General features: G+C 39.4%; 1 protein-coding gene across 2 annotated transcripts in view; it reads right to left on the bottom strand.

The window, feature by feature from the left end:
* Positions 1 to 16725, bottom strand: part of RB1CC1 (RB1 inducible coiled-coil 1) — a 65566-nt gene extending 48841 nt beyond the window's left edge. For both annotated transcript variants that reach the window (XM_066181430.1, XM_066181438.1), the window contains exons 1-3: positions 16708 to 16725; positions 3626 to 3744; positions 1436 to 1563 (exon numbers count right to left, since the gene is read on the bottom strand). In XM_066181430.1, the coding sequence (XP_066037527.1) occupies positions 1436 to 1506 (71 nt within the window). In that variant the 5' untranslated portion in view covers positions 1507 to 1563; positions 3626 to 3744; positions 16708 to 16725. The remainder of the gene's footprint in view (positions 1 to 1435; positions 1564 to 3625; positions 3745 to 16707) is intronic.
* Positions 16726 to 17464: the final 739 nt, after the last annotated feature.

Here is a 17464-nt window from a genome sequence, read left to right as displayed (position 1 = left end):
CCATGGTCTTTATGAAGATAACTTGGCCTGCCCATGTACAAGGAGACAGGCGAAGAACCCAAGAAAGTTAGTCTTACTAGAAAGAGCAAGTCTATACATGCAGATACACAGAATAAGCAGTTACACTGTTCAGCTGAAGAGTATTTGATTTTGTGTGGTTCAGTTGTTGGAAAACTTTCTCAAAAAACAATTCAACTGAGCAAAAAGTGGGCCCATAACAAATTATTAAGAGCCTGGCATGGCAGCTTAGATACTGCATTTCACTCACCATGATTTAGAAACGTAATGCCTAAATGTATCAGCCAGCTTACAGGGGTGTGGGCACATCTGTAAATGACCCAATAGAAACAGAACGGCTGAAACACTATTTCATGCTCAGTAATAGCCTGATTGTCAGTTGGCTTCAGAGAAGAGCACACAAAAACAGTCTGGACAGTCTTTCTTCAGTCATGAAAATTACAAATAGGAATTCAGGAGAAAGGAAACAATGAATTAGAAAAAAAAAATCCATGGCAGAAATCTTTCTTGCCCAATTACTTACAACACACTAACCACTGACAGAATATGAAGAGAGTAGGTAAGCTTGGCTCTTGCTACCCCCAAGGTGTCTTGCACATGAGAACAATGAAAAAGCATACAATACGAATTTTCTAAAAAAGCATCTATACATTTGCAAGATGCTTTTAGTATGTAGTGGAAAAAACCCACAAACAGTAAATTTGTTGGGACTTAACTGTGATCCTCTAATAGTGATCAGGCTTCAGGCAGTTGGGCACTCAGAAGTTCATGGTTTACACATGAAATCACATTTAACAGTTTGGAATCTTTCTTACAACATAGCACAAAACCAACTTTACCCATCTAGCCACGAAACAAAAACCTTCATGCCAATTCTTTAGCATCCAATCTAAAACCATTCCGAAACACATTTTTTTCAGAATAAGCATAACTGACAAGAGAAAGAACAACCTCTATGATGACACACAGTAAAAAATAAGTCTTTTATAGAGAAATCCCAAATAAAAATACTCTTCAAGAAAAGATCAGAAGTCATTCTGACAGTTTTTTCAACACCACACTCAGTGAGGAGCAGGTCATTCTCTGCCACTGTCCCAGAAAATAAGTAAGTTCTCGTGGAAAGAGTAAGTAACTCTTTCATGGAATCACACACGCAGGCAAGGTGTTGAAAATGCTAACCACAAAAACAAAAACAAAACAAAACAAAACAAACAAAACACCAACAAACCCAAACAAACAAACAAACAAACAAAAACCCCACACAACCAAATTTCACTGAAATACCAGAAAATCTAGAGGAAAACTACAACATAATAAAAAACCCAATCTAATCTTAATCTATCAAACACTCAGTATGTAAAAGTAAACACACTTTTGAATTTAAAACAAACAATACACAATTCATTTACTCTCTTACTTTTGTACAGCAAGTTCAGTATCAAATGTAAGGGTAGTTCCAGTGTTGACCAAAAACACATATAGCTTCATGATGATTTCTTTAGGTCTCTGAAGTTTATAACTTCCACTGCTAAAATCATTTAGAAACTGAAACAAAAATGTCAAGTGTTAGTTTCATAGGAGTTATGAAAAAGACAAACACGCTTTCAAAAACACTTTTAGACATATAGTTTATGAATACATCAGTGCCCACATTCCAGAGTTCTTTATTCATTACCAAAGACAGAGATGCTGTTCCTCTAGCCAGAAACACAGGCAAGGTAAGTCTCTGCATATACAGAGAGTTAGGAGAACACATGAGAAAATACACTGAGAAGAATAAAAGAAACTAAATTAGAAAAAAATAAAAAAGAAAATACGACTTTCAATTGCAGAAGCCATCATCCCAAATCATTACCTGGCTTTTCTCAATTATATATATATATATATATATATATATAATATATATATATATAGATAGATAGATACATACCTTTTTAAAGCCCCAGACAGTAATTACCAGACATCTTTTCTAGATTTTATAAACAGCAGCACAACCTAGTAATTCCTCAACTTACAGCTACTAACTCTAGCTGCTCACTGCTACCCCTAACCATATTTTTTCCCTCAGAAACTGAAGAACTGGCAAAAAAAAAAAATAAAAAAAAATAAAAAAAAATAAAAAAAAAAGGCAAAATTCCTTTTTGTATTTCTCTACAATAAGTAATAGCTTAAAAAACCATTTTCTTCTGTTATCAGTGATAGCCAGATTTGTAGCTTCTTTCTTTGTTACTAACAGCAAACATGAAGTATTCAAACAAGAATGTGCAGGTTAACACACATTTTCAGTCCTGTACCTAACAAGAACCTGGATGAGTAACTCCCTGCACATGTTTTTCCAGTGTATGTGACAGATGAAAAACTTCAACCTCATAAAAGACTGAGATTTAATTTGAGATTCTATAACTGAAGCACTTTATAGTTCCGAGCCTTTTTCTCTTCTCCTTAGGAGCTAGGAAGCTTATGAGTAATTTCCACCACACTACCAAAGCTGCTGCAGAAATACAAGCACTGCAGTCACTAATGACCTGAGACTTTTACGTGGAAGGAATTACAAAAAGCTGTAAATTTTAGCCACTAAGCAATATTTTTATATCATTATAAAAATGACTTTTTGGATTAAATTACTACACAGGCAAAATAAGTCATCCCTTCTTCCTTGAAATATTATTAGGACACTCACACAGGGTCCATGCAGCTAATCATATTACTCAAAAATTAGTCTGAATTTGCATTTATCTCTTTGTCCACACACAGAAAAATTGACAGACCACAGAGAAAAACAACAAACATGCCATTATTATGAGGGGGGGAGAGGTTTTTATCAGAATATTTATTCCGGAACGTCACGAGTTTGCTTACAAGAGAGCAGTTATCCCCACATTTTTCAAGAATTAATTATAGTCCTATTTAAAACAGGCATTTTCACAAAAAGGCTTCAGAAACAGAAGCACATGAAATAAAGGACAACCAATTAAATAATTTTATCTGAAGAGAGTTTTGTTGTCCTTACACCTGAACTCTACTGTACTCAGTGGCATCAACTTCATTTTGAATTAGAAAAAGAACAACATACTCTGTAAACTAAGTTATTAGACAGGTAAAAACTGCTGAACACCAAGAACAAGCTAAAAGTTCCTTATTTTATTAATAAATTCTTTGGACCACGTTTCAGAATTGATCAGTCTCACGCACCCTTCTTGTCCCAAAGAGTAATAGTAACTGTGATCCAGGTAGCATTAGAAACCAGCATTAAATAATACAATGTTTCAAGCAAGCACCACAGACCACACAGCAGAAAAAGAACCCCCCAAAAAATAAAACAACAAAAAACCAAACTCTTTTCCATCTAAGCATAGTAAAAGGCTTGTATAGTACCTAGTTTTCATATGAACATTACTATCCAAGCTAAAGCAATATTTAAGAAAGAATGTGTCCAAGACAGATACAAAGCAAAACTTTAATCAAGCATTTAGCCATCCATACCATAACACTAAACCTAACTAAAACACAGAAAAAAGAAACGTAATTAAGAACAATATTTATGACAGCATCTGCCTGACATCAGGAGTCTCTAACATTTTTTAGGTTCAGACAAAGAAAGAATTACCTTCAGGCATTATACAGAGCTACCACCTTCTTCAAATTCAAGAGGAGAGTAACTGCACACATTCGCTTTACTTGATTTTTGGCAACAGAGTAGCATGGCTGTTCAAAGCCAGAGAAGATCTGCAAAGAAAAGATTCAGAATGCAATTACTACTAAAATGTCAGGATTTTATGATCATAATTGCATTTAATACAGAAATCAGCTTATGTTAGTGCCAGAAGAATAATTATGTGGTAGTTGTTTGGGGTTTTGTTAATTAACAATGCTATCCAGTCACAAGTCTGTCCAGATCTGTTATACATCTGAATACTTCTGCCCATCATTTTTGTTTAAAGTAACTGTTAATCATACTTTTGAGTATTTACAAGGAGAGAAATTTAGTTCACTATAAAGAACTTCTCGCTTTTCCATTAACTGAAATTATTTTCCAGAACTGATGCAGAATGCTAATACAGTGATGCTGAGAGCAATACAGAAAGTCTTAACAATGCAACTTATCCAAGAAAATCCAGCATTAGAAGGTATACATGCCACTGCTGTTGAATGAACAACTTTATCCAGCAGCTGTCTCCCACAGATTCCTTCAGGAATTAGTATCACCTTCCTTACCTGAAAAGTAACCTATTTTGCTAAGCCATTCAACTACTTTGAAGATATGTTATATTTATTTATTCTATCTCTTTTTTTAAATAAACTGAAGATGTAACCACCCCCAGCTGCTTGTCACCGCATCTTTGCCAGGGGCTTCCTCTCCCAAAGCTGCTTTTTAAACTACAATGGAAACTACAACAACCAAAATGAGCCAGATCAGCAAAGGTGACCTTTTCAGGCTACCCTAGTCCATTTTAACTGTGTTCACTTAATGAGCAGTGCCAAAGGAGAAGGAGCCTTGGCAAAAAAACATGTGGATGAACTGTTTGGCACAGGGCAGTGAAGTAAGTGCACAAACTCCAAACTGCAAGCAAACATTATTTCTATCATGTTAATGCCCTAGCAAGCTTTCTGAGAAGATGATCAGGCACTATAAAGGGTGATAATCCATTACTAAAAATAGGCTTGCTGAAGCCTGAAAACCGTTAGAACATGTAAACCATTTTATACAACCTATGCTACTACAGATAGCGCAAAAACACTCCATTCCACAATTGAAAACCTTAATAAATGAAAAAATTATTTAATGGTCATGGAACAGAAGGACTCTCTTCCTCCCTTTTGTCCACTCCCTCTTCACTTCTATGCAAAATGCACACATGACATTTTATCAGAAGCAAAGGTACAATACAAGGGAAATACCCAGTGTGCTTAAGTGCTACCATTAAAAAAAAACTGTAACTGAAGTGTCTTCCTCCCGTTTAGCTATCAGCTGTCAGAAGCTGTCCAGGAGCAAAATTAATTTATGAATACTTGCTTTAGGTCAAAGTAATGCACATTAACATGAAACTACTGAAATACTTCTGCCACAAATTTGGAACACAACACAATCTCTGGCCTTATAATTCCTTTGCAACCACTAAGACAAAAAACCAAGTGGTGTTTCTTCACCCAACATTTCATCAGACAATGCTGGGGGAAAAGAACTACACTAGTGCAGGTAGGACAAATTTGTATTAAGTTACTCTTCAAAAAAAAAGAAGGTAGAATTCACAAAATTCCACAGAATTCACCCACTCTAAAGGCTGTTACAAGTTTCAGTGAACACTTTCAGAAGAGGAGAATGACATAAAGCAAGACTCCAGAGAACACATGGCTTAAACAGCAACCTCTTGCAGATTCACTGATGTCCAACAGAGACATACTGCAGCCCTTCCTCCCTTCAGCAAGAACTGTGTCAAGTGCCTCTCTCCAGCTGCCTGTCTTCACCACTGAAAGAAAATTAATTTTGAGAGCTCTCCCTAGTCTTGCGTCTCTGGACAACATCTGCCTGGATTGTAAACAAAGTTACAGGGGATGTGAGTAAAACCTACCACAGCTGCCTAAGTTTCTTTTCTTTCAAAGGTCAGGTTATTGCAGATTATTACAGACAAGGTCAGCCACATATCACAAATTAGCCTTTAAGATTGACCCCAATGTTCCAGAATATTGTCATCATCCAGCAGTAACACAAGTTCTTAACATTGTCTTGGAGCATAAGTCACACCATCAAGCTTCAACAGAGTATACCCATACACATTCTGTTCTTCTTCTGTTTGTATTACCACAACAGCCATTAGGAGAGTATCAGGCTTTATTTACTTTTAGCTTTAAACGTTTACGTTGTGTTACAAGTTTCAAGGCTTTTAGTGTTATGCTGCTGAAATTATTTTCTTTTTTTTAATAGAGCTTCAATAACTACACAATTTGACAGCTACTAAAGACAGAGCTGCTACCTATGTAATCAAACAAAACCACAAATTACTAATCCACCCAGATTATTTGTTAAAACTGTGTGACTTGCAGCATTAGACTCATGCTATCATATAAACTAAATCCTTCACACAATGGGATAGAAGTCTGTATGACCAACTGCCATGAAGTATCAGTAACACCATTAAAAAATAGCTGAACATTTGAAATTTTCTGTAACAGCCGCCAGATCAGACAGAATATGGTAGATATAAATACAAGAAAATAAATGAGATGATAAAAATATAAGAATGGAACAAAGTATAAAAAGTTCCCATAATTAATTGAAAATATGCATATTGTCACATTAGGTAATAAAACACCAAAACCAGCCATGAATACACTGTGCTGGTTGTAACATGTATTTCACCACTCTAAACACTATTTACACGGCAATGCAATTACTGCAATCTTTTCCTATATAATATAAACTCTTCAACAACCAACTACTTTTGAAGTCAGTGTTGATCAGTACCTTCAACACTTTAAATACTTGCTGTTTACAAGTTTTGAGATGTATCTCATTTCAGAACTTGCTCATTGTTACATCTCTAAAAGCAAACTAATGTCTGTTTACAGACTCTTTCTCTCATTACAGCACAGGCATCATAGGTTTCACAGCACGCTACAAATGATCCTACGGCTACATTAACCATCCATTTCTGCCCTTAAATGCAGTATCTCTGCTTCTAATTACCCAATGCTGACTGCTCCATTGTTTCATGGTACAATTCTTTCCAACTTCACAAACTCGAACACTGAATCATGGCATTCAGAGCAGGACAAAGACAGAAATCAACGTTTATGCTGCTTGGGTTTAATGGGATATTAATCGACTTCACCTTAGCCATTAAGTTCCCTCTGTATTACCTTATCTTAATGGTCCACACTCATGCTTCTGACATCTTGTTTCCCATACTTTCTTTATAATCTGGATTACAAACTAAACTTGAGCAAACAGAGGTACTGATAAATTTTTCCCTAACACCACAAAGTTTAAATTGAACTATGCCAAAGTAATAGCTTTCCTTTAAACCCAGTGGTGTAAAATTCCATCCACTACAGCAACACACAAGCAGTATATAGTATCTTGCCTTTTGTTCCCAGGGAAGAGCAGGGAAGTGTTGCTCCACATCTGTATGCTAAGTGTTGTTCTTATCAATGCTACATCTGCCAGGTGATATAGAACCAAGAGGCCCAAATTCTTTTCCCTCTGTGTTTACCTCCAGGTCAAAATGGGCTCAAGCCTGAAAGCAGACAGAACTAGCTGAATTACCTGATCAAGGCAAGATAGTTCACACAGTGCCTGCATTCCCACACTGCTATTAGACAATCACATACTTCTGTGTGATCACCCTCTGTGTGCTGCTGATGAAGTTTCACTTCCCTTACTGCAGAAGCGCTGAGGCGACACTACAGGTAGCAAGAGCGTCTCCTCTATGAGTCATAAATGCTGCCCCCAATTACCACGGTCAGGAATCTCACAGGACACCACCACAGAATTTCTGCCTGTCAAAAGGGCAACTCATCTGAGGCAAAGGCTGATAAGTCTGTGACATGCTTAAAAAGACTCAAGTGCTATTCCTCATTCAGTAAATATCTTATCTGGGTAACATCTCCCCTCAAGGCCAATGTACCTTTATGACCTCTCGAGATGGAGTCAACTTCGGAGCACATTACCATGTTATTAAATTGTGCTTCATTTCCATACCGCAAATCTTAAGGTTTGCCTCTCAGATGCTACAGTTCCTGAGATTTCACCTTTCAGAGCATGATTTTCTGCTTCAGCTTGACTTAACCAACTCTGTAAAAGACAAAGTTGCAAGACCAATGCAGAATATTCCTTAAAATTCATTTTGTTTTCTTCTATAAACTGGCCTTCTACCTCCACTTTCTTTGTTTTTTTTTCAAGTGCCCTTCTCAAAAAAGGCTCTCTTGCTCCAACTTAGACCCCAGAAGCAGAGTATTTTATAGCACATAATTCAAAGGAAAATGAAAATAGAAACTGAAGCTAAATTTAATGCAATTAACACCTTTCTTAAGGTCAGTTGTAAGACCCTGTCTAAAAGTAGGCTCCAAGGATCTTTCTTCAATACTGCAACCTAATGCATCTAACGAGAAATACCTTAATTTTGCAGAACATTACTACTACCACCACCAGAAGGACAGAAAGAATGACCTCATTGTGAGGGCACGTTCTTTAGTAATGCTTTATGCAACGGAAATGGCTATGTTTCTAAAATACAGTGCAAATGCATACCATTTTCTGGACAGCCAACTGTTGAAAGGAAATATGCTTTAAAAGACACTGAAAAAACTTAAAAGAAAAACTAAAAAATTATAAAAAAAACCCACCCTAAACGGTGTGATGAGTAAGTAGTAGGGCTCCTCCTGACCCAGCTGCAGAGACTAATTCTCCTACTCCTCCAAAATAAATTTAACTAGATGACCACATTTAATCACCAAGATATATATATATATCGCTGAAGGTAGAGATCCTATCTCCTATTACCACCTTATATCAAAGCCTATAAACCTCATGTTGAAGCCACACTGCAGTCTTAAAGAAAGGCTGTCAATCCCTGACATCTGTAAGGTGCCATCTGGAGCTCTATTTATATGTTGGGATGTGCATCAGGCACAGAGGCGGTTACTTAATTACAGCATCTCCAACAGTCACCGTGCTCTGAACAGCTCTCAAACTCAGCTGCTGGTCAGCAAAGGAAGTCTTTTGCACTCAACCCAAGAGCCAAGCTGCAATCCTGCAGAGCAACCAGGGCACACTCCTAAACCCCTACTTCCCAATTCGCTAAAGAGGAATTTCAAAAGTCAGTAATTCAGTATTTCATACTCTAAGAGGCTTCATCCCCCCTTCCCCTCCTTTAAGATGAATCATTTTATATTTTACTAACCTAATACTTCAGTTACATATGGCCATCATATTCAGAGTTGCTCCTACAACTCTGAATTACATGGAAGCTCCTCCTTCAGCTAAGTAGGTGCTGCAATACCTTCAGAGGTCCTCAACAACATCAAGGGTGAAAGAGCAGATCAAAAGCAAATCTGAGCAGTCAAGAAAACACTGAGCATTAAAGAGTGGCTTTGAAACTGGTGTGGCCCAAAACAATGCAGCTTCTCACAAGTTCAGACAAAACTTACAGTGTGAATTCTAGGAACGCAATAGTTTCAAACATGTTCATGAAGCAACAAGCCCATTATCAGGCACTGTGTCATGATTCCATATGGACATGATTATAAAGCTTCAAATCTGACGGCTGGCATCTATTTACACTGCTGTTTTCACGGAGGTGAAGAGCTGCCAAAGCACAGTCCATGTAACAGCTCAGACAAAAGTTCTCCTCTTCCAATAGTAAATACAATTTTACCCCATTTTTCAAAACCTCACATATCTTACATGACAGAAAATGAAACTTCTGTGCCTCAGATAACAGGTACAAGCCAGAAAACAAATCTAGGATTTCTGACAGTCTCATTGCTAGGAAACAGCCCACAGCCTGTAGAAGTATCCCTTTTCTTCATTTCCTTTTGTTTTTAACTGATGGAAACAAGTCTTTCCACAGCTGTCTGGGCCTTAGTTTTTGATAAATTTAGCTGAAGGTTTTGCCAGATGTTTCTTTTTTTAATGTATAATTTTGCCATTTGAAAGCACTGGTGGAGTACAAGCCTCCCTGGAATTACAGAGATTGGTACATTCTCTTTGCAAAGATTGCTACTCGGGTGCATGGAGCTTCAGGTGGTTTTTACTCAAGTTACTGACTGACTCCATAGTGGTGGGAAGGTTCTTCCTGCAGGTACATACTCTTTAAAATAATTTGCATGTAAAATCTTTCAGTGTTTGCAAACAATTCTGCAAGAAACAAACAACAAGAATTCCATTCTTTCTTATGCCCAACTCAGACAAGTCGGCACCAACGCTTCTCCCACTGACACTCTCTCTGATCAACCAAGACCACAAACTCCGTCAAACAGAAAGAGCACCAGACTTATGAATCCCTTTCCCCAGCCAGCTCTTCTCCTGATCCTTTCCAGGCACCAACGTTCAGTGGTGCAACTACCCATTTTTCTGTGGAATAAACTGGATGACTTTGCTGTAATAAGTTAGAAACAGCACAACTCTCCAGGATACTGATAGCTCAAATTGGTACCATGATCTGGCTCATTACATAACTCCACAAAACTACACTTCCACTAAAGCTGGAAAGAGGCCAATGAATACAGAGGATACTCAACATCAGAATTATCATTCAAGAAGACGAGTGAAAATTTTCAGAAGGTGTCATTCACATTTCTAACTGCCCATGCCATCCTCAGTTACTAATAGATCACTTCTTGGAAACCTAGTAAAAAAAAAAAAACCAAACCCAAACCAGTACCCTCTTAAAAAGCAGGCTAAGATAACTTAATAATTTGCAATTATTAGAGATGCAACCAAGGACAGAGTTTCTCAAAATATAGTCTAGGAGGACATTTCCCCTGTTCTTCCCTCTTCAGATACAACATCCTAATGCTACAACTTTTTTTTTCTTTTCTTTTATGTGGAAAAGAGAAAAATCTTGGCCAGAACTACTTAAAAGATGAAAATGCAGAACATAAGACTGATTAAATGGCATTTACTTCACAGGAATGAAAACACTACAGATGGAAAAGAAAGCCAAAGATTGACAATAATGAAATGTAAGGCAAGTAAAGATCCTTCTGATTTAGTCTGACTGCCTACATAAAAGTCACAGGTTCTTCCTTAATTTCTATTCCTAATCAATCAGATTAAAAAAAAAATTAAAGTTTTCTAGTAATAAGAAAATCCATTACCATCTTGGTAAACTGTTTAACTGGTTTGCAACTTTCAAATTTGTTTCAAATTTTTCTTATCCTATATTAATTATAAAATTAGTATTTGAACTTTCATGATCTGAAGACGGAATTTATTAAATTTCTCTTTTTCAAGTAACTTATAACTCACGTCACCCACCAACCTCCTCCTCCATCATTAAACTTCTTGTATTTTCAGTGGTATCTGAAAGTGAATGACCATCAGCAAGATGCAGAGCTGAAATAACCCCACAGTCTCCCCAGGAACACATATTCAGAAGTGTCTAGATTCTTCTCAAATCAGTTTAACTCTTCTTGCATATCACATATTTAAAAATCACCTTCAGATCTCTATTGGCAACAGTGTGAAAGCAGATAACAGCAATGTGCTGAGTAATGAGAAAAGTTGCAGGATAGTTTGCAGAATATTAAATTGTCTCTAATCTCAAGAAGGTTTTTCTAATTTTCATCTGCCTTTCTTTACTTCCCTGGATTATAAATCTTTGGTAGCTTATAACAGCTAACAAGATGCGCTGATAAATTCTTTCATGCAGTTTTACCAACTAAAAGAACTATACAACCACCAAAGAAACCCCAAGAAAACCAAAAAAACTCCACAACTTACAATGACTGAGGGATTACAATTATATTCCTGCCTTACTGAACCCTGGTTGTGCTGTTTAGAGCCACAACATGCATGTCAAATACATGTTGTCACAATACATTTATCTGCTTTTTGAAATGTATAGCTATTTTGCCACTAAGCCTTTCATATAAAAAGGAAAGTTTACACACTACCCCTCCCCCCTTCATTCAGACAGAACTGAGAATTTTGAGTCATATTTTCAAGCCATTCACTGGGTGAGAAAGTCTCTTTCAATCAGTAGACAACACAAGGACTTGTAAAGAATATTTTTAAATAGAGAAGTCAGCTTGAATTTACTAGTGGAACACTTACAATATAGCATAAGCACAATGTATTAGAAGACAGTTTCTAGTCTTGTTACACAATATATTCTTATGTAAGAATCTTCACTTCATCTGAATTTAATAAAGATACACATTGTGGAGGATGGAAGAAAAACTGTATAAATAAAAGCACCACTCTGTCAGTATGAACTGTTTATCCTAAACCAACTACAATAATTAAGGGTGAAATTTTCACACTTTTGACATACCAGCACAGCTACTTGGCATTAACAAACTGGAAATAAAGTTTGAGATAAACCACTGACATTGAAAGTCCCTGCAATATCAGGAAAAAACACCACCATTCCAATGATAAAGAGCAAAAGGTACTGCAGCTATAACTACAACACAAAAGAGCACAACATGATCAATCACAGAACTAAATCAAAATAGAATTTGGGAACTCAGAAACAGCTACCTCAAACATTCAAAAAATGCAACCTCAGCAAAGAGCACTTCTTACAGAATTTAGATTTTTGTTTTGCTAAGAGTGGTATGATTTTTTTGAATCACAATGTAAGTAAAACCCTACCTATAATTAGTTCTTCAATACCGCATTCTACCTCTAAAATACACATCGTTTTCAATCTGTTCAAAATGAAAACACCATACCGGCCTATCAAACACATCTTCCAAGAAAAATAAAGAAGATTGATGTATCATATTGATACTTATTCCATCTAATCCCTCCAAATAAAAGCAACATGCAATCGAAATAGTGAACACACTATTTCACTATTGCCACCACAGCTTTCCTACTCTCCTGAAAAGACAAAAATACTGTTTTAAAAGAAAGTCCTAAGAGGTAAGAAAACATGAACTATTTTATACAGAGAAAATAAATCCATGTTCTGAAGTCAGTTAAAAACCCATTAGAACATTACTTAGGCAGAGCTGCTCTCCGATATTCACACCCCATTCTTCTCATTGATCCTAGAGCATTACACAGCAAGACAGATGCAGGACATATGGAACCCAACTAGTCAACAAAGCAGTTTTACGTTTTACTTTCTATTAACGCAGGTCTGAAAAAAATCATACAGCACTCAAACAAGTCTTTTTTGTACTTATTTGTACTAATTTATAGAAAGCAGCCTACCACATTCTAACACAGCTTATTTTCTAGATGCACAAACTACTGGAGCTTTATATATATAGCACACCTAATCGTTTCACTTTGATGCAATAAAGACAGCAGGCCCAGCTGCAAAATCTGTTTCCAAAAGAAACTGTCAACATCTTGGATGGTCATAAAAAGCTACACTGAGCTGCTGCTTGGGCTGGTAGCTTGGAGCTCAGAACCCTGCTAAATCATGGAGTGCAGACCTGAATAACAAAGGGAAAATACACATCTGGAGATGGACAGAAGACAACCAAGAATTGCCCTGACACCCCTGGTGTTTCTCCTGATCTCCTGACCAGCCCTGGTGTTTCTCCTGACCAGCCCTGTCTCAATCTATGAATGTAAATGTGGTATCAATAAATTTGTTAAGACAATTCTATTGACAACTTCCAATAAATAGTATTGAAATATTATTCATGCATTATTAACAATACAGTTATACTTGAGACCTACTAGAAAACACAGAGTATATCCACTTCCAACCCTGCTTACAAACAGAAAAGACAGAAAAAGCTGGTACATGGCTATGATGTCTTCCAACTTCCCTTTCAACTGAGCTACATTAAAAAACCTAAAATTTAAAGTAAAACTAACTAAAGAGTGGATCTGCACTATGAATTAACTCCTAAACAGACAAGTGACTTTCTCAGTAACCACAGAATGTTAATCACCCCACAAAAATAATTGATAACAATTTCTTTATCAATATTAATCGTGCTATAGGCTTTTACAACACACAATTCGTGTGAAGATCTTTAAACTTGTACACCAAAATCATTAGTCTGGCAAATCAGCTAGAAAGCAGACATTCTGTAATTGTTGTAATTGGATTAGCAATTTACATATTAATGGGGGTTTTTTTGCCTGTTTGGTATCACTGCATTCAATCACACCCTGCAGTATAATACAATATTATTATGAAAGTTGGCATCTCGTAATCAAGTGTTTGCTACTCAGTAATACTGAGTAACAACTTTGCATCAGAATGCTAACTATTAATAGGCTCCTTGAAAGCAGTAAGATATTATTTTTTTTTTGTCCCCTCCTCATCTTCAAAAATTGTTCATATAATGTCATTGAGCTGTGATCCAAAAATCAGGAGCACAACTTTCTTGAGCAATATTGCAAATGCAGAAGGAGACACATGACTGTTTGGGCCCTATCCAAATGACTGAAGTGGCTCATGTAACAACTGGGTACACACACTATAGTTTTTCATTATAACTTGTTTTCACTTTACTTCAACGTGCTAATGAACCCATCCTGTGCAATTTAAGTCTCAAGACCCTCACACCACTCTAAGACAGTCTTTCAAAGAAAGTACCTGCCAGTTTAAAAGCAAATAAAGACTTAAGGACATACTGATAACATACAGAAAAATTCTTTCCAGTGATTCCACTGTAACTGCCACTCTTATCAAAAACAAATCAACACGTGCTACTCCCTTATCCCCAACATACACTCAGTCCCCTATTAAACCAAAATAACTGAAGCTCAGTTTAGAAATTAGGTGTTCCACCATCGTTTCTGCAAGGCTACACAACAGCTGTGCTCAGGCAACACGCAGGGACACATCGTTTTTTAAAAGGACACCACAAAAGACCTCGAAATAACCCTTGCCCTCCTCTCCAGCCATACCACAAGTCTGCTGCATACACTTCTAATTATAGAGTAACCTGACATGGGGAGAGAGACAGCCCCTTGAACACGATCTCAGAAACTACTAACCCAAATCTGTACTGAGCACAAGCCCAGAGCCACACAACTGTGACTAAGACAGATTGCTGTTTTACGATCTACAACACACACACAGCTTCTTGCACAGAGTACACAACAATAACGTACTTCCAAAGCACAATTAGGTCTATCTTACAATAATCCATTATCCCAAAAGATCCCGTTGGTATTTCCAGCTCTAAAACTGGCACAGCTGAAGTCCCTCACCATGTGTTCTTCAGCAAGTAATTTTCTTTACTACTCTCAACATAATAAAATAAAGGCATTTTGAGTTCCAGGCAGCATTCAGAGTAAGTACAAATGTATCCTCTGCACACCTTAATATAAACTTAATGATGTTAGAACATCTAAATTCTTTCTTGTTAATATTTGCTTCCTGGCACAAAAGTTTCTATTAGACCATGAGATAAGAGTAAGATTGTTTCTTCATGTGCTTCCTCTTTTAAAAATTTCCCAAGGTACTACATACTAAATACTCTTAAAATTCACAACTCAAATATACCATAATAGTGCATGTTTTCATTATTATTATTATTATTATTATGTACTTTCATGATGTATAGAGAAGAACTTCTTAGGAGGGTAGATATGGGAAAAGACAAGGAGCAATACCTTTAAATTGTAAGTTTAGACTGGGTATGAGGAAGAAATTCCTTACTGTGAAGATGGCGAGACACTAGAACAAGTTGCCCAGAAAAGCTGTGGATGTCCCATCCCTAGAAGTGTTCAGAGACAGGTTGGATGGGGTTTTGAGCAACCAAGTCGAGGGGAGGGTGTCCCTGCCCATGGCACAGAGGTTGGAACTAGATGATCTTTAAGGTGCCTTCCAACACAGGCCATTCTACAATTCCGATTCTATTTATAGTGTTATTTCTCATAGTACTTCTCAGCTGTATAAAATTTAACTTTCTGAAACATGTTTCTCCATTCGTGTTATTCTCCAGCATTGCTGAGGTACCTTTTACCACACAATTAAGTACACACCTCCAGAAGTGTCCTTCCATAAACCCGACAGCACAAACTACTTCTGACACACTTATATGTGAATACAAGGGGCAAAAAAAACCCCAACAAACCAACCAAAAAAAAAAAGAACCCCTCAAGCTCTTCACTCTTTCCCGTAAAGAAATAAAGGTGAAAGCTTAAAATATGAACCACAAGAAATGGCTCATGGTCAGGACATGCCAGGTAGTTACTTCAGACAAAAACAAATGACACGAGAGAAAAAAAAAAAAAAGCCATGGTTACGTGAGGTCTAAACTAACATTTCTGGGTTTCTCAGGACCAGACGTGACTTTTTATTTCATGTCTAGATGACGTTAAGAAACACGAGCATTACAAAGGTCAGCTCATTTAATTCTCCCAGCACTTATATCAGTATCTCTATCTCTGGATCACTGGCAACCACTACTTTGGGGGGTCAGCGAGAAAGAAAAGCGAGCACTGACCTACAGAACATCCTGAAAGTCTACTAAAGAGCCGTAAGGAAAAACCGAAGGGGAAATTCATTTCAGGACACATGCTTCCTCGGGAGCAGGACCAAGTAAACAACCGAGGGAGAGGCAGAACAACGCTTGTAAACACATAACGCTTCTGCACGGCGCTCGCCCGACCGCCGCCGACGGCGAGGACGGAGGCGCTGCCAGGCTGAGTCATTCCTTGTAGTAACTTCTCCGCGAATCCCTCGCCCTGGCAGCGAACAGAGCCCTGGGCAGGCAGGGAGCACCCCGGCCCGCCCGGTGCTGCTCCCCTCCGAGGGCTGGCAGCCACCGCCTCCCTGGAGCAGCTGCGCCGGGGTCACCCCGCCGCCCGCGCACCGGCTCCAGCCGCAGGATCCCGGTCCTCCCCGACCCCCGCTCCGCCGCCTCCCGGCTCTTTGTCGCCCGCCCCACGGGTACAGCCCCGCGCCCGGCGCCGGGACCGCCGCCCCTCGCCAAGGCCGCCCTCCCGGTACCGGAGTCCCCGCCTTCCCGCGGCTGGGAGGGGCTGAGCGGGGCGGCGGGGGGGAGCCCGCACGTCCCCGGGCAGCGCTGGGCACTCACCGCCGGCTCCCGCGCGGGCAGCGCCGCTCATCCTGCGGCGGTGGCGGCGCGTCCCCCCCGCGCCGCGCGGCCGGGCCCGGCGGCTCCGCGGGGGCGCGCAGCGCCTCGGCGGGGCCCGCGGCTGAGCGGGGAGAAGCGGCGGGCCAGGAGAGGCGGCTCCGGGGGGCGGGCTGGGGGCCGCGGGGACCGGGGGAGCCCTGCCTGGCGCGGCCGCCGCCGCCGCCGGTGTTTGTTGTTGTCGTCAGCCGCTTCCGGCGCGAGGGCTGCCGGGAGGGGGCGGCCCGCGGGAGGGACCGCGCGGCGGAAGCGGCGGTGGCGGGAGGGCCCCGCCGGGCGCGGAGGCCGGGAGGGGTCCGGGTTGGAAGGGGCGCCTGGAGTCGCCTGGTTCCAGCCCCCGCTGCCCACGGCGGGGACACCGACCGCTAGACCGGGTTGCTCAGAGCTCGATTCACCCTGGCCCTGAATACTTCCAGGGATGCGATCAAGATCTTCCCACCTTATCTCTGGGCAGCCAGTTCGTTTCTTCACTACCGTCACGCTAAAGAATTTTTTCCTAGTATCTAATCTAAACCTACTCTTTTTCAATTTAAACACATTCATCCTGTCTCTGCATGCCCTTGCAAATAGTCTTGACCCGTGTTTTCTCCAAGTTAAGGTACCGGAAGGCCACAATCAGGTCGCCCTCGAAGCCTTCTCTTTTCCAAGCTGAGCAATCCCAATTCATTCAGCCTTTCCTCACGGGAGCGGTGCTCCATCC

Source organism: Chamaea fasciata, unplaced genomic scaffold (genome assembly GCF_029207755.1).
Source record: "Chamaea fasciata isolate MVZ Bird 193981 ecotype frontalis unplaced genomic scaffold, bChaFas1.0.hap1 SCAF_1, whole genome shotgun sequence".
Taxonomy (NCBI): domain Eukaryota; kingdom Metazoa; phylum Chordata; class Aves; order Passeriformes; family Sylviidae; genus Chamaea; species Chamaea fasciata.
The sequence above is the reverse complement of the archived record's forward strand: the minus strand, read 5'-3'. Positions and strand labels throughout refer to the sequence as shown.